Raw genomic sequence first — 18096 nt, forward strand, 5'->3', positions numbered from 1 at the left:
GGTCTCTGTGTGTGTGTGTGTGTCTGTGTGTGTGTGAGACAGAGAGAGAGAGAGAGAGAGAGAGAGAGAGTTGGGAGAAGGGGAAATCTTCAGTGCACTAAGAAAAAGTTAAGTTTGTAACCAATAAGGGCTTCAAAATGATTAATAACATCCTCAGACTCCCCACAGCAGCAATATTAAAATGATTCTTCCAAGTGCTGAAACTTGAACTCCCATGGAATGTTGAAGTCCCTTATGTTTATTTGAAGTCAGGTGACTTTCCACTGGGTGTTGAGGTAAATCACGGCCGAGCTCCACAGGTGTTCTAGCGTCTGTGTAGATCTGTAAGACTAGCCGGGAACTTTACTGGTCGTGTCGAATGGTGGTTGCACCACAAACTTCCAGAATTCTGAGACACTGAACACTTTAAAAAATATCAAAATGGCAGAATTTCTGATGCTGTAATACTGTTGATTTGCATGAAGAAAGTCTGAATCATCTTCATGGTGAGATGTACTCAAGGAATTACAGGCTGCATTAAAATTTTTATTTGAGGGGCGCCTGGGTGGCTCAGTCGGTTAAGCGGCCAACTTCGGCTCAGGTCATGATCTCGCGGTCTGTGAGTTCGAGCCCCGCGTCGGGCTCTGTGCTGACAGCTCGGAGCCTGGAGCCTGCTTCAGATTCTGTGTCTCCCTCTCTCTGACCCTCCCCTGTTCATGCTCTGTCTCTCCCTGTCTCAAAAATAAATAAATGTTAAAAAAAATGAAAAAAAATAAAATAAAAAATAAAATTTTTATTTGAACACAACTTTACTCGATTAGAGACATTTTTCCTACAACTCCATTGTCCTAAGAGAAAGCAAATGAGTTATCAATAAAAGCAAAACCTTGACTGTAAGAGAACTGTTTGTTTATTTTAGGATAAAGCCTCTATTGTAAGATTTCTCTAGATCAAAGAATTTCCGAGCAAATGGAAAATAATCGTGACAGAGTTGAAACTGCTCCAACTAAATGCATTAGAAAATTCGTCTTTCTGTGATGAAATAAGAAATGATACAGTTCGGTGTGCCTGGGTGGCTCAGTCGGTTAAGCGTCCGACTTCGGCTCAGGTCATGATCTCACCGTTCATGGGTTCGAACCCCATGTTGGGCTTTCTACTGTCCGCACAGAGCCCACTTCGGATCCTCTGTCCTTCTTTCTCTTTGCCCCTCCTCCACTTGCATACTCTCACAAACTCTCTCTCTCAAAAACAAATAAACCTTTAAAAAAATGATATGGATAAAAACAAAAAAATAAGTTATTTACCAATCAAAACTTGCTTAATGGGAAAAATAAGAAAATGTATCTAAAAGGATCTCTTCAAAGTTATTGTACAATAGGTGGGATTATTTACAGGAGTCAGAGGAGAATATTTGGAGTTAGATTATTCTGTAAGACTCAAGCTCTTTTTTTTTTTTTTAACCCAAGCAGGTTAAAACAAAACGCACACAAAAATTAACTCGTGGTTCAATGACAATACCATTGAGAGCATTGCTTTTAAGATTGCACTTTTTTATTTTTATTTTTTAAAGTTTATTTATTTTTGAGAGGGAGAGAGAGAGAGACACAGAATGCCAAGCAGGCTCCAGGCTCTGAGCTGTCAGCACAGAGCCTGATGCAGGGCTCGAACCCATGAACTGTTAGACCTGAACTCAAGTCAGATGTTTAACTGACTGAACCACCCAGGTGCCCCAGGATTGCACTTTTTGAAAGGCTCCAATAATGTTATTGTTCAAAAATGTCTGTGATTAAACTTTCCTTTTCACAGAACACCTAGGTTATCTTAAACAATAATTTGTTTTTATTAGTTTTCCTTAGGAGAATTTATACTAGAATCACCCTGTGCGTTTCTTGCTGAATTTTCATAAACTGATCTTCCTTGATGTTTGAAATATTTAAATAGAATTACACTTGAAGCACTTTATTTTTATTTTATTTTTTTTAAATTAAAAATTTTTTTAATGTTTATTTTTGAGAGAAAGAGACAGAGAGAGAGAGAGAGAGAGAGAGAGAGAGAGAGAGCGTGCGCGCGCAGGGGAGGGGCAGAGAGAGAGAGAGGGAGACAAAGAATCTGAAGCAGGTTCCAGGTTCCGAGCTGTCAGCACAGAGCCCAATGCGGGGCTCGAACTCACAAACTGTGAGATCTTGACCTGAGCTACAGTTAGACATTTAACCAACTGAGCCACTCAGGAGCCCCTACACTTGAAATACTTCAAATGTTTAGTCTCATCAATTCTTTCTCATGAATCCTGAAGACTTTGAAATAATTAGGGGTTGTGTGAGGTAAATACTGAGCATCCGTGTAGGGGCAGTCGGTCCCAGGACCGCGGTCTGTGCGATCAGGCAATCATGACGTTACTCATTTGGCTGCTGGGCCCCACGTGTCACTTGGCCCCCTCAGCCACTGCCATGTCCTGGGAGTTGGGGTTTGCTGCCATGTCCACTGTTATCTTAGAGAGTGCTCAGGGACTGTCTGTTGGGTTTGTTAGGAATCACTGTCAAAGGGCACCTGTGACTGCTGGAATTCAAATACCGTGATTAGTGAAGCTGCACTGATTGTCCCGAGGCTGGTAACAGGGAGTGTGTTGAAGCTTGACAGTCTGTTTTCTCTTTACGGTGGAACATAGGCAACTGTCCTTTGTGGATAAGGCGGAGGAAGCACTGGTGAGATTTGTTTCAACATGGAAGTGATGATGGTGGATTGGTGCTAAGACCCTCATTCCTGTCATTCTTGTTGTTTTGGCTTTGTTTTTTTGGTTTATATATTTATTTTGAGAGAGACAGAGACAGCGGGAGCAGGGGAGGGGCAGAGAGAGAGGGAGAGAGAGAGAATCCCAAGCAGGCTCCATGCTGCCAGGGCAGAGCCCGAGGCGGGGCTCGAACCCATGAAACCCATGAGATCATGACCTGAGCCGAAACCAAGAGTCGGACGCTTAACTGACTGGGCTGCCCAGGCACCCCTCCTTCCTGGGTGATAAGTAAAAGGATCGCACCTGGTCGTCACGGAGGAAGAAGCCGATGAAGTAGGAAAAGCCCAGCATGGTCTCCCGGTGCATGCCGTTGTGCAGGTTGTTCTTCAGGAGTTTCTCCTCCAAGACCACGTGATACCTGAGCACGTCCTCCTCCTGGGCAACACACAGAACTGAGAGTCAACCCATAGGTCAGCCTGTCCCAGTCACTTGCCAGGTACTGTGGGGATCACAAGAGCAACAGCTTGTTGAACTGCAAGTTTTTGCCAAGACATCATGAAGCGATAGATGTTAAATACTAAATCTGAGACGCAATACCTCGGACTTGGCCGGTCTTCCATGTGGGATGGTCAGGAACTCCTGACGTGACCCTAAAACCCAGACTGAGATGATTTCTTTGAAGAGACGTGCTGTGAAGAGAGCGTCCCCACACCCCAGCCTGCCTTTCGCCTCAGGGGCTACAAGAGGAGATTCGATGGGATGTTTTGAAGAACATGATCTGTGTGCCCTGCAGATAGGGTGACCTGTGGGACCAGGTTATACTCAGAGCTGAGCAATCTCATGCCATAGCTGGCTGGCAGGGTGGAGGGGGGAGGAGGGTGGACAGGCCAGCACTCCCAGCGCTGGCCTAGGACGAGAGAGGATGTGTGTCATGTGGACCAGATGTGTGGTTCTCTGAGAGAACTGGGGCCTTAGGTCCTATCTTAGATGGGTGCTCACTGGGGCAGACAGGCTCCCCCTGGGGAAAAGCCGGAGGCGGGTTCTGGATGCTTAGGGTCCAAGGAGGAGATAAATAACTACAGCAGTAGGATGCATGCACACAGGTCAGGGGACAGCAGTCAGAGACCACTGGTGATGGGTGGGGTGTCCGAAGGACCCACCAAAGTGGGGAGAGGGTAGGAAGAGGGAGGGGGAGAGAGAGCACGCTTTGAAACCCTGACCTGGCCCAGAAACAGCAATGGCATCTCAAGATGGTACCAGTTAGGTAAGACCCTTCCTACCCTTTTCAGTTCTCCTCCTGGGAACCCCGAACCCACCCTCCACACTCTGCTTTTGTGATGCTGCAGCTGTGACCGCAGTCCACAGTTTTCCTTTGCCTGGGCTCCTGGTAGGTTCTGCCAGTAGAAAGTGCTAGAAGGAGACTGTGAGGCCTATTAGAACTGAAGGAGGGATAAGGGATTTCCTCCTTCTGTTTGCTTCCTGTTTCTATGGGCATCACCCAAGCCCCGCTCTGCACCCCGGAGGGGCAGCTGGATCTGGAGGGAAGGGCTTCTCAGCCCCTGCCAGGCAACACCCTCTGCTGGAGTCTGGGTCCTGGACCCCCAGGGACCCTCCTCCAGGGTCAGAGACGCCAGGTGAACATTGCCCCCTCCTCAGAGGTTGGAGTTACAGCTCCGAGAGGCTCTTCCTCTGCATTTCTCTAAATTTTAGTAATTCTAACCTCTTCCCTTTGCTCTTCCAGCCTTTTGGGTCTAGATGCTTCCTGCTACTGCTACCTCTGTGACTTCTCTCTCCCTCCTTTTAACCTTTCAGTTAGGTTTACACAGCTTTGTACCCAATCAACAATTCATGATATTAAACTCTCTTCGGTATGACTTCTGTCTCCTGATGGACCCTGGTTGATTCAAGAACAAGCCCCCTCCTCCAGTTTCTCACCTAGACAAAGCCCCAGCAGGGAACAGTGAGAGATGTGATTTGAAATCCAGTTTGACATGTTGATTATTACTGGATTTTTTTTTAACTTAATTGAGACTGTGTTTGTGACTTCACATGGTCATAGGACTTTTGGGAAAAACGGAAAAGTTGTGGGATTGCCTGGTTTCATCCCAGGGGAGGAAAAGAATATTTTCCACTGGACACATTCAAAGGGACTGGGGCAGGGCAGAGGAGATCCCAGGATCCTGATCCCATCCCAGGTGTCCTGTTTTTTCAATATGCAAGTCACAAAATTCTAGGACAGTGTCCCTGACTTCATGGAGTTTATAATCTACTTGGAGAGCTAAGGTTCGCTCACTTGAAAGGTCAATTCACCCAGATAGTACTGCAGGGGTGTGCAAATGGTCTGAATTCAGAGGCAGGGGAGATTTTCTGAAGGCTCTGGTGGCCAGGGCCAGCTTCCCTGAGGTAGTCAGAGTGGACTTGAAGAATAGGCAGGGAGATTCAGGAGGTAGTGAAGGCAAAAGGGCAGTGTGTGTATGTGTGTGTGTGTGTGTGTGTGTGTGTATGCACACACATGTGTGTGTGCACATGTGTGTCTGCATGTGTGGGTAGATATGAACAAAGGCACCAAACACATCTTGGCTTGTTTAGGGTCTCTGAGACCGTCCCTCCGGTTAGACCACGTGGTTTCTGCAGAGAATGGGTGGGCCCAAGGATGACACTAAGGGGCTTCACAGGTAAGTCTGCATTTCGTTAGTATCTGGGGCTCAGTCACCCTATTTGAAGATGTAAGGGAAAGAAAGCTGTGTGCTTGCTGTGCAAATACACCTTCAAACATGTCCTCTCATCATGGGGCAGGGGGCTGGGGGCAGGGCAACCCCCGGCCCCTATGTGAAAATTCCGGAGCCACCACCGAATAGAGGATGAATGGTGGCCAGTTAACGGAGGCCTTAGATATCTGGGGAGGTAGTCTGAACTGAGATGGGGACGCATTCAAGGGTTTTGAGGCAGACAGTGTCATATTGGAGCTCTGCATTCTTTGACAAAATCCTTTGACAAATTTGGGCTGTGTGGCCTCAGATGTTAGAAACCAGGAAGGACAGAGGTGGGAGAAGACGATGAAGACAGAGACCACCCACTTTCTCTCCGTCCTTGCCGCAGACATCTCAGTGGCCCGGGGCCAGAGAGGCAGGGCCGGGAAGGAGGGTGACTATGAGGATCCTTCCAGGTTCCTGGGACACCTGCGTCCTCGTGTCCAAGGGCCCCAGTGTGTGCTTCCATGGGTATGAATGAAACAAGAAAGCGGAGAAAGTCTCGGTGCGGGTTTACGTTAAGTGTCTGCACATGGACAAGGAAGTTTTGATTCAAAGAGTGAGATTGTACATGACTGATGGATGGAAAGAGGTTGAGTTTGAATGTTCAGAAAATAATTTGCCTGGTTATCCTTCCCAATACCTACTAGAGTCGCAATCTTCTTCTCCCGGATGTAATTCTCAATGGCGTCGTTGTTTGGAGCAAACACTGTATAAGCATCAGCTGCCTCGATCGCACTCGCCAGATTATATTGCTGCAATGGAGGGAGACAAGAACGCGTGAGGCATTCCCGTTGCCAGGTGACCTGAGCAAGTGGGTCACGCAGAGAATGTGGTACCTACAATGATGTAGCCCCGGAAGATGGAGTAGTTGGGCATCTGGTCCAGCCGCGTGAGCAGGTTTGGTAGGGAGCCAGTTAGACTTCTTCGAGGCACCAGAACCTGGGGAAGGAAGCCCCCAAACTCTGTTAGCATGTGTCAGCAGGGCTTGTTGCCCTCTGGTACGTAGGTTCATGTCAGGTGACAATATGCAATGAAGAGTGCCTCTGTGCATTTAAAATTTTTTTTTTAACGTTTATTTATTTTTGAGACAGAGAGAGACAGAGCATGAACAGGGGAGGGGCAGAGAGAGAGGGAGACACAGAATCTGAAACAGGTTCCAGGCTCTGAGCTGTCAGCACAGAGCCCGACGCAGGGCTCGAATTCATGGACCGTGAGATCATAACCTGAGCCGAAGTCGGACGCTTAACCTACCAAGCCACCCAGGCGCCCCTCTCTGCGCATTTTAAAAAGGGCACCATTTCCTCTGACACTTGGTGATACCAAATGGGTGCACAGCCTGGGGAGTGAAGTGGGCTGGGTTTTAGCCAGGTGCCTTTATACACGGTACAACTTGTACAAGTGTTCCTGGTGGCCCTGACGAAGGTCCAAGGGCGGGTATAGGAGGTCCTTAGGGGGCCAGCGCAACCCAGAGGCTAAGCAGAGACCTTGAGCCAGTTGACAGGTGTCCAGGAATCTTTTGTGGTCACATAACTTCTTCCTCAATCCAGTTATTTAACCATGAGGGGTCTTAGTTGTCTCAGTTTTTAAAAAGAGTGTTTATTTATTTATTTATTTTGAGAGAGAGCAAGCACGAACGAGGGAGGGACAGGGAGAGAGAGAGGGAGACAGAGAGAATCCCAAGCAGGCTCCGCACTGTCAGTGCCGAGCCCGACGCGGGGCTCGAACTCACGAACCGTGAGATCATGACCTGAGCTGAAATCAAGAATTGATGCTTAACTGACTGAGCCACCTGGGTGCCCCTTATCTGTCCTATTTGTGACGTGAGGACAGTCACGTCTATTTTCTTAGGGCCGGTGTAAAAATTAAATGAGAGAACGTGACGGGATATTTTGTACGGTGCCCTGTACCTGCTGGGCTGTCAACCATCCTGTCACCGTGGACGAGGCTGGGTGCCACTGCAGCTGAGGGACACAGCGGTGCGGCCCACCCCCCGGGACCTGCTGTCAGGTGGGAGGGCATCGTGTGCTGGATGAACCATACACCCAGTTCATCCCATGGGAGGACAGAGGAAGGAGAAAAGCATAAAACCAGCATTTGTGGAGGGAAGGCCTGCTGGGCAGCAGGCATCGAGAGAGAGGGTGTTATTTAATTCTTACCAGAGGAGAAAAATGAGGCTCAGATTGGTTTTGTGGCTTGCCCAAGGTCACATAGCTAGCTACGGGCTGGTACCCAGATAGTACACGTCATCCTTGATGATATGGGCCGCAGGGATGAAGGAAGGCTTGAAAGAGGAGGTGAGACCTGAACTGGCCCCATGATAATACTCAGTTCAGGAGACAGACTGAGGTATCGCTGTACTAACAAGGTGTGTAAATGAGACGGGGTAATTTTATGTTTTCCAAAAAGGTTTTTAGTCCTTTGGAAAGCCAGGATTGGAGAAGAAAAATACCCTTGCTAAATAATGTTCTTCATAAGCCCAGGGCGCCTGTGTGGCTCAGTCGGTTAAGTGTCTGATTCCTGATTTCGGCTCTGGTCGTGATCTCACGGTTCATGTGTTCAAGCCCCGCGTCAGGCTCTGCGCTGACAGTGAGGAGCCTGCTTGGGATTCTCTCTCTCTCTCTCTCTCTCTCTCTCTCGCTCTCCCTCCCTCCCCCACTCTAAGTAAATAGATGTTAAAAAAAAAGTCATAAACCCAACATATTTCTGTGCAAGTGATGAATCAGTTGCTCAAAAATGTTTTTCTTAATGCCTCTCAGTAATACAAAGAAATTGCAAGGTTTTTACAAAATAACGCATCTAGGAGTCTTAAAATTGCCTCTCTTTTCTGAATAGAAATAGTTGAACTTTTCTGTAAATTAAAATCAAAAGTGAGTATATAAGTGCCAAGTGAGGATAATTTTAGTTAAAATGCTATTAGTTAATTGTCTTTTCCAATCTCCCACCTTTCAAAAGTTCCCAATGTACCCTCACTTCTCACCTTAATTTTCAATGAAAATCCTAATATAGTAACTGAAAATTACAGGATAGCTTAAACTCCCATTTCCCACTATGTTTTTTTTTTTTTATCACGTACCTTTGAGTACCGTTGAATTGTGTCTTAGAAGAAAATGAAAATTTCAAAATACCTTCTCTACCCTTTTCCATTTTTTTCTAGGGCCTTCCTTCCCCCCATCTTTTTAGGGTGCAACAATGCAGAAAGGGGAGAGGAAAACTATACATAACCCCTTGCTTCTCCTCCAGTTCTTGATTAAGGTATCCTCATAAGTAAGAAATACAATCTAGGTGACCATCCTTGATGTAGGGCCCGTGGCAGAATATAGCCTGAATAAATAGGCTGAGTCTGACCGAATGAACAGAGCCTCTAAACAGTTTTAACACTAAAGTCATGGAGCACAACACAGGTTACTTTTACATTAAGGGTCGGCTGTCCCTGCAAAAGACACAGAACAGGATGTGTGAAACATTGCAAGTCTGTACCTTGTTGATGATGTGTATCACGCCATTTGTGGCTGCATTGTCGCTGTCAATGACAGATGCTCCTTCGATTGTGATATTCTGTAAATGCAAGCCACCATGGGAAGGTGAGTGTCCTTAGAGTCGTACATCCACGGACTGAAAGTGTTTCTGGGTTTTACACTTCTTGAGCAGTAGCAACTCTCACACTTTGGATTATGACCCAAAGCTAGAAATGTCCTTAATTGTGGCACACTAGACATAACACACACACACACACACACACACACACACACACACACACACACACGCATGCACACAATCAAAATGAAGTGATACTTTCCTCTACTATTTGGGAGGTCCCAGAATACCAATTCTTGTCTTTTCTATTTCATTCAGAGAGTGCTGGTTGAGGCTCACCAAAGTGATCCTGCAGTTTGAAAAGCAGTGTAGACAGTGTTGTGTGGGTTGAATTGTGTCCTCAATATTCATACGTTGGAGTCCTAACCCCTAGTACCTCAGAATGGGACCTATTTGGAAATAGGGTCTTTATAGAGGTAATCACATTAAAATGAGATCATTATGGTAGGTCTTAGTTCAATATGGCTGGTGTTCTTATAAGAAGAGGAAATTTGGACATAGCTGAACAGGGAGAACACTGTGTGAGCGTGAAGAAGGCCATGTCCAAGCCAAGGAGAGAGGCTGGAAGAGCTCCTTCCACAGCCCTTGGGAACAAATCTTGCTCACACCTCGATCTTGGACTTCTGGCCCCAGAACCTTGAGACAAAATTCCCTGTTGTTTGAGCCACTCGCTTTGTGGCGCGTGGTGAAAGCCGCCTTAGCAAACAAACTAATGGGGACAGTAACCGACTTTCCTGATCAGCATCCAGCTACTTTTCAAGAGCATTGATTACCCCACCTACCCACCAACCCAGTCACCAACTAACCATGACACAACTGGGACTCCATTCTCTCTACTTTCCTTTCTTCTTCTCCTCACCATTACCCTTTATTTAAAATCCCTTCTGGGACCCTAGGTGCAGAAGGGGACTCGTCTCACCCTGAGCAGCTCCCAAGTTACATCAGCAGAATCCCTGAAATAAGCATTCCTGGCCACCTTGCACATCTCTTTTGGTTGAAGGGAGACATTTATACCAGACATAGGAACTCATTAAAAATGTGTCTCTGGTGGTTAGTTCCTCCAGGTCAACGGTCCCAATTGATTTGTCTCAGAATGTATAGAACCTGCGATTAGCCTGCCCAGGATGGGTGTTCAATAAATGCTTGTAAGAGAATCAGCTAAAACACTGAAGGAAGGGATGCCTGGGTGGCTCAGGTGGTTAAATGTCTGACTTGGGCTCGGGTCATGATCTCGTGGTTCATGGGGTTGAGCCCCACATCAGGCTCTGTGCTGACAGCTTGGAACCTGGAACCTGCTTCAGATTCTGTGTCTCCCTCTCTCTCTACCCCTCCCCGCTCGTGCTCTGTCTCTCTCTCTCTCTCAAAAATAAATAAACATAAAAAAAATTAAACACTTATGGAAAACAACACATTGATATATGCATGTAATGCACTGGAATTATTATACTATGTAAAGAATCCATGGGCTGTATGCAACTCTTTTTGGCTTTCTAAAAAGACTGATCTGATGAAGTACATACATTCTGGTAAGTCTAGGCATAGACCCTTTTCACAGTGCTCACGCCGATGAGTAGGAAGGTAAAAATGTTTCAGAGCAGTAATTCTAAGACATTTTTGACTGTGGCCCATGGTCCACTGATGTGGCAGTTCCCACTTTCTAGCAGAATCATCATTTTCATCTTGTGCAGTTCACATAAAGAGCTATAAAACACTGCCCTATGCAGCAGGGCGGCCAGACTTCCTGATGAAGACGGAATCTAAGTCCTGACACACGGCAGTAAGGGCCAGAGGGCAAGCTCTATGGGGCTCTGGCACTGCCCTAACTCCACGTAGAAGGTGCTCAACAGATATTTGTTGATCCACCCCGATGTAAAATACAATTTTAGCAATCTCTAACGTCTCTAGTAGGTTACCAGTAATCAGCTTTTAGTTAACCATATACAAATAACCAAAATTGTGAAATTGCATAACATTTACCCAAGACAATGGAAAGATTTGCCTTTGTGGATCAGTTTGTGGTCTGTTGGAAGGAGCCACATGACCAACCAGTGGGTGGGGGGGGGGGTGCACATTTTATAGGATCACTACTACAGAGTAATGTGTGTGTGCACACCTGTGTGTGTGTGTGTGTGTGTGTGTGTGTGTGTATGAATATATGTTGGCAGTTGTTGAAGCTAGGTGATGCCTACATGGAAGTTCTATTCTTGATCCATGTTTGCTCATGTTTGGACATTTCCACAACACAGAAATTGTTAAGAGGGCAGCATGAACACAGATGACACATCTCCACTAAACAGACAAATTACAACATTCTCTTACCCCATCTGCCTTTGCCAGGTGAAGGAAGTTGCCCTGCAAAGACGTTGCCAGCATGTCAGAAGGTGACAGAGCCCACAGATCTGCCACTCTGTATGTGCCTAGTAGCACATGGTATCTGAAACGACAGTCCGTAATGGCTACAGTGAAGGATCCATGCATGAGGCAGTATCATTGAGTAGTTAAGAAAATAGGTTCTGGAGTCAGAACCTCTTCCCCTGCAATTATCAGCCATGAAACCTTGGGTTAGTTACTTAATCACCCTTGCCTCAGTTTGCACATCTCTAAAATAGGTCTAATTTTAATGCCCATCTCATAGGGTTGCTGGGAGGATGAACTGAGTTACACCTAAGGCAGTTAGCACAGAGTTGGCTGTCAATAACGTTAACTGTTATCATTCTGGGGTAGGAGAGTTCTGGAACATTTGAGTTTCACGGATCTCAAGGACCACGTGACCTCCCTCCATTGAACTTCCTTCATACTGATGCTAATAAGATATCGTGAAGAATTAAATACATAATACCTACTTTATTAGGGCTGGAATATTGCTCTTGGACAACCAAAAGGCTTTTTCATCTTGGTCCATGTTCTCAATAGCTTGCGGGGAGGGCACGAGGACAGTGAGGTTTGAGGCGGCTGACAGCATGGCTTGTAGAGAAGCATTCTGAATCATAGGAGGGAAGGAAAGTAGGCCTGATTCACATTAGAGGACAGACAGGGCTGGCTGAATGCTTGGCAGAGATGAAAACTTCCCATGCGAAGTAATTTCAGGGATACTGGAAAGGTCTTAGGGACCCCTTTCCCAAATCCATCCCACCCACTGGCTGGTGCCCCCTATGCTCTTATGAGACTCATTCTTCTGATTTAAATTGTGAGTTTTGTCAAAAGGCACATTTTCCTGATCCTCCAGTCAGACTTTGAGTCATGATCAGTCATTTACCCTTTAGTCTAAACAAAGAATCAGAGCACCATCTTGCTGATCATGTGTGTGTGGGTGTGTGTGCACATGTATGTGCGGAGAACCTTGGGAACCCTTGGATGCCCTTGAAATAAGGATGGTGGGAAGGTTATGGGAAGCATTTCAGCATGGGGGACACACTGGAGGCCTGAAATCAAACTTAACCTACTTTTCGTTCTTCCCTAGAGCCAGTTCTGGGTAGAAGTGGTGCGCTTAGGTTTAACAGCTGCTCCCAGGAAAAACAAACAAAAAGCCTTCATTTGTAGTGTTCCCTGATTTCTGTGGTGTGTACCCTCCCGCCATGACTGATTTCAAGTATTGAAAGTAGGGTTGGGGAGGATGTGTTCTTGTGTATTGTGATGAGCTGGATCCACTTCACCACCGGGCAAGCTTACGCATGTGGGGTTAGTCTACATGGAAATCATCATTGTACAATAGGATTCTCAGTCCCTGCCCTTCCATGTGGTGGGGGCAGAGAGGCCCTACACAGTAAGGGGCCATCCCAGAGTGGATTACCCATCTTGGCACGTGTCTTCTCAAAGGGAATAAAACACTGGTTGTGAAGGGACCTTGGTCCATCCATGCAAAGATGAGAGAGATTCAGACAACTGGTACAGCGGGGATTGGATTCTGCATTATAGAACTTTCCAGGGGAGAAGAAAAAGCTCCTCTAGGCATGTTGGTCTGACAGCTAAGTGCACATGGATTACCCCAGATTGCAACTATGAATACCAAATCCCACTCGGTGAATTGCAATAATGATATGCTGACTTTTCACAAAGACCTCTTGATGCAAGAAGCTATATGTATACATTTGAATTGGTTGAAAAGTTGACCCCTCCGGCTTAACCTAGACCAGAAGTTTTTAGCCCTGGTTGCATGCTAGAATCACCCGGGAAGCTCTTACAATGCATGATGTCCAGGGTAAACCTCTGGCCAATCGAATCAGAGGGTGTGCAGGTGGGAGCCTCGGCATGGCTATTCAAAGTGATCCTAAAGTGCAGTCAGCGTGGAGAGCCACTGCTCTGGACGATTGCCTTCCTTCCTTCCTACCAGCTCCCCTCCTTTCGGTTTTCTGTTCCATGCATTCCAAATTTCTAAAATTATGTACATTTCCTACATTCCAACAAAGGTACTCACATTTATCCACTGGTTAAATATAGCTGCCGCAGAGAGAAATGACAACTCCTTATTCATGTTGTGCAAGCGAGGGAGGGAGAGATGAGAGAGAACACGAGAAAAGGAACAATGAATGAGAAGCATAACCACAGTGCGTGTCTGAGTAGCACGCACTTAGCCTTCCTATGGCTGGGCTCATTTGTGTTTCCAGCAGGAATGGGAGCCCCAGCTGGTTGAATTTCCACGTTGCCAGAGCTGCGCATTTCTTTCACGCTTAGTGGCTCCATTATCCTCTATATTTGAGGCAAAGAAGGAATTCCAGAAACTTCAGACAGACAACCACCTGAAGTTCTTCCAAATTGGAATTGAGTTGTTAAGAACATGGCACCCAACCTCATGGAGGGCCACAGGGCTCAATGGCAGCCCTCTTTCAGAGCCAACCTTGAGTAGTGGCTTGGGAGGCAGGGCCCAACCGCCCCGGTTTTTCACTCTGGTTTGGTCATTTCCTAATTGCTTAGGCAAGTTACTTAGTCTCTCTGGGCCTCAATTTTCTTGTCTATAAGATGGGGATAATAAAAGCTCCAACTGATAGGTTGATGTGAAATTTGGAGGACTTAAGGTTTTAAAGTGCTTAGAATAGAAGCTGTGATGCGGGCCATGCTCTGTCTTAGCCACTCCTGCTTTGCATTTCTCTACCATGGAATGTGTTAATGAACATGTATACTGAACCGCTGCGGTGGGCACCAGGTTGGAATGAAGGGAGGGTAAAAGACACAAAAAGGAAAAGATGACTTCTGCCCTCACACACTGCCTTTACTTGTTTGGGGGAAGTTAAGACTTTGAAGGCAGTGCCATTAGATCAGTGACATGAGCAGGTGTGGTAGGGGAAACTCTGGCCCTTGAGTTTAAAATGACCAGGTTCATTTCCTGAGTCTGCCCTTTACTACCAGTGCGATCAATCTTGGGCAAGTCACTTAACCTCTCTGAGAACTCAGGTGTCTCGTCTGAAAAATGAATATGATGATGCCTTGCTGCTGGGGTGATGAATGCCACATGCATCCGTGTAGGGGACAGCATTTTAAAACTATTAAACACCATGAAAATGGCCACAATGGTTATCATATGCAAATATGCACAGAGGCAATAAATCTTAGAGTTGTCTCCACTCCTTTTTGAAAGTAGCTGAGGTTATTAAATGAGTTAGTAAATACCTCTCAGATAGCGAATTAGTAAACTGACAAGGGCAAGAGTTGAGATGCATGAGTGATCTCCTGAGGGGGCTGCTCCAAGGGAGAGGGGGTGCAGGTGGGACGTGAGTTGATGGCAGGAAGACGGGGAGAGGAGGCCAGGGTCTGTGGGAGGGGCAAGTGGAACAGGTAACCGGATGGCTGGGCTAAGTGAGTGGAGCCCGCGTAGAGATGCCCGGAGCGCCGGGCTAAGGGTTTGGACCTCATCTTGCTTTCTGTTGAGGAGAGGGCATTGTGAAAGCAGAGTGTTGGGGCTTAGGTTTTAGGACGCGAGGCTCATGGGCAGTGAGAAAATGTTGGGTCACCCCTCCATGATCTGGGTGTCAGGAGCTCCTGGCCCGACAGGGTGAGTAGAAGGAAGAGCGTAAAGTGAAGGGTGGGCAGGACCCTGAAGAGGCAGGAAGGCCGAGGGCCAGATGGGCCATCAGCCCAGGGGAACGCAGGCTGGGGCGAGGCTTGGGTGGGAAGGGGGCGCAGCCCTGAGGACTGTGGGCCGGGTGGTTTCAGCAGAGAGGAGGGGCAGGAAGCAAAGTGCAGCAAGTTGAACAAAATGAAGTGAGAACATTTATCGATTTATTTCTCATTCAACAACATTTGTAAACATTTGTAAACACTGGGAGCGAAGTAGGAGACAAGACAAAGATCTGCCCTCAAGTGTTCACAGTCCTGAGGTTGGGGAGACAGACCACGTCTGAGCGAGGACAATTCGGTGTGATGTGCACGGCCCTCTCCCTGAGTACTCGGCCCTGATGGCTAAGTGCCTGAGCCAGGCGCTTACACAGCCTTGGGCTGGATCCCCCACTCTGCCGCTGAGGCCCTCGGGCAGCTTAGCTTTGATTGTCTTCTAGAGAGCTAGCAGGGTCAGTTAGCTGCTCATTAGGGAAGTTTGCGAACGGGAAGAGGTAGGACACCAAGAAAGGAAGTCCCCTTGCTTGGTGCATAGAAGGTACCAAACAAAAGTGAGCCCTCAGCAGCCTTTAGGCTTGTGACCCACAGAACACCTATGACATCTGCACGAAGCAGCTTGCTTCGTAGGGAATTTCCTGGAGCAAATGATTGGCAGAGCACTGTAAAGGCATCCTAGCGAAGAGTTTTGTTTAGTTTCTAAAAGACTTTTGTCTTTATTATTCTGCACAAGAGCTTGTCTTGCTCACTTACCACGGCTGCATTTCCATAGCACAGAAGGCCATCTCCGTCATAGCCCTCTTGGCAAACACAGCTCCAGACGCCAGAAGACGTAAACTGACAGGTTGCCTGACAAAAGGAAGAGAAAAGAAAGAATTGGCATTCCTCACAAAAGATTTGCCTCACATCCGTGAGCCCTCTGGCTCCATCTAAGGTGGGAACGTGCAGCTCTGGGGTTGGAAGATGTTGGGAGTGACCCACAGACCCTGCCCTGTAGCAATGAAAGGTTCCTGTCTACACGATTGGTGCCTCGCTGCTGGGCTATGAATGTCACGTGCATCCATATAGGGGACAGCATTTTAAAACTGTCAAACACCATGAAAATGGCAACAACAGTTATCACATGCAAATGTGCCCAGAGGCAATAAACGTTAATCACAATTACATTCTGTCCTTTCATCCCGCTCAGATTGAACCTATGAAAGCACAGGACACCGCGTGAATTTGAATTTCAGATCAACAAATACGTTTTAGTGTAAGTCTGTCCCGTGTAATGTTTGGGGCACACTGGTGCTGAAGAAGGATTCACTGAAATTCAAACTTCGCCGGCTGTCCTGTACTGATTTTTTTTTTTTTAAATTTTTTTTTTTCAACGTTTATTTATTTTTGGGATAGAGAGAGACAGAGCATGAACGGGGGAGGGGCAGAGAGAGAGGGAGACACAGCATCGGAAACAGGCTCCAGGCTCCGAGCCATCAGCCCAGAGCCCGACGCGGGGCTCGAACTCACGGACCGCGAGATCGTGACCTGGCTGAAGTCGGACGCTTAACCGACTGCGCCACCCAGGTGCCCCGGTCCTGTACTGATTTTATCTGGAATCTCTATGTTTCTTCCTCCAGGCTTTGGAAGGAAGTGAAAGTAGCAATAACTTCCCATGTTTGGATTGTCAGGACTTGGTTGGGCTTAAAGGTAGCAAGAATGTTGGATCTCCTTCAGATTTATGAAGGGCTCACATGATTCTTGAGAAATAGATACTGTGGGGGCATCTCTCCCACCTTTCTTCTTTAACAACTACTCTGCCCCTACCCTGGCAACCATGTTCCCAATATGTCGCCACCCTCCCTGGCCATCATTGACTGGCTCATATGTGGACACGTGGACTCCTCTGGGTTGGCCAGATCCTTTCTTCTTTGGGAGTGGAGGGTGACGTTGATCTAAGAAAAGGGAGCTGTGTACCCCCAAGATGCAAAGAGAAACATTAAAAGTTGGGAGAGAGGGAGAGAGAGAGAGAGAGAGAGAAAGAGACAAAGAGAAAACAGATGCACAGAGAAAAGCAACGTGAGAGATCACATAGTCTCAGAGGATTAGAGGAAGAGGCTGCTTTGACCTTGCTGTCTTCAGGTTTTGATTCTGGGTCCTTGGGAAGTCTGCTTGTATTTCCTGCCATGGTGCTACCCTAGGGTACTCCCTGCAAATTCCTCTTTTGCGTAAGTTGATTTGTGTGGATTCTGCTCCTGGCCTTCAAAAGCACTGTGACCAAGGTGCAATCTTCATTGGTTCCGATGTCAGGTGCATAATGATGCTCTTCTGCAAGCCTGTTCTTCCATAATTTAGACACAAGACACACTCTACCCTTGAATGGGCATCGTCACCAATAATTTGTGGTAAACTCTGTTATGACATTCAAAAGGGGAGTCCAGTTATCTTGTTGGTTCAGAATCGCTGGATTTAGCAGATAAAAAATTACCAAGTTGAAGATGAACTTTGGAGAGGGTATGAATAATTTTTGGTATAAATTTGTCCTACACAATCTTTGGAACATACTTGTGCTGCAGAATTTTTATTTATTTCAAATTCTGATTTCACTGGGGACCCTGTGTTACATGTTGGTTCTTCCAACACTTGGGTTGGGGCGAAATTTGTAAGAACTACTCTCATTTTGCTTGGGGACTCTCTTCAGGGGGAGAAAAGATTTTGTTCATTAGTAGGTCCAAATAAGAAGTAATCTAGCTTTCTTTCTTTCTCAGGTAACTTATTTTCTTTTTAAACTTAAAAAAAATTTATTTATTTTTGAGAGAGAGAGAGAGAGAGAGAGAGAGAGAGAGGAACAGAGCGTGAGCAGGGGAAGGGCAGAGAGAGAGGGAGACACAGAATCCGAAGCAGGATCAAGGCACCGAGCTGTTAGCGCAGAGCCCGACACGGGCTCAAGCCCACGAACTGCGAGATCATGACCTGAGCCAAAGTCAGATGCTTAACCGACTGAACCATCCAGGAGCC

The 18096-nt window shown here is 46.7% G+C and overlaps 1 protein-coding gene across 4 annotated transcripts in view; it reads right to left on the bottom strand.

Annotated features, from left to right (window-relative positions):
* Positions 1-18096, bottom strand: part of STAB2 (stabilin 2) — a 165972-nt gene that overhangs the window by 63004 nt on the left and 84872 nt on the right. For 3 of the 4 annotated variants that reach the window (XM_040491054.1, XM_040491052.1, XM_040491055.1), the window contains 8 exons: positions 15853-15948; positions 13469-13516; positions 11898-12034; positions 11374-11488; positions 8938-9015; positions 6301-6399; positions 6105-6212; positions 3011-3142 (listed from right to left, as the gene is read on the bottom strand). In XM_040491054.1, coding sequence (XP_040346988.1) covers positions 3011-3142; positions 6105-6212; positions 6301-6399; positions 8938-9015; positions 11374-11488; positions 11898-12034; positions 13469-13516; positions 15853-15948 — 813 coding nt within the window. The remainder of the gene's footprint in view (positions 1-3010; positions 3143-6104; positions 6213-6300; positions 6400-8937; positions 9016-11373; positions 11489-11897; positions 12035-13468; positions 13517-15852; positions 15949-18096) is intronic. The other variant, XM_040491053.1, reaches the window with a different exon arrangement.

Source organism: Herpailurus yagouaroundi, unplaced genomic scaffold (genome assembly GCF_014898765.1).
Source record: "Herpailurus yagouaroundi ecotype Mexico unplaced genomic scaffold, PumYag 182, whole genome shotgun sequence".
NCBI classification, from domain to species: domain Eukaryota; kingdom Metazoa; phylum Chordata; class Mammalia; order Carnivora; family Felidae; genus Herpailurus; species Herpailurus yagouaroundi.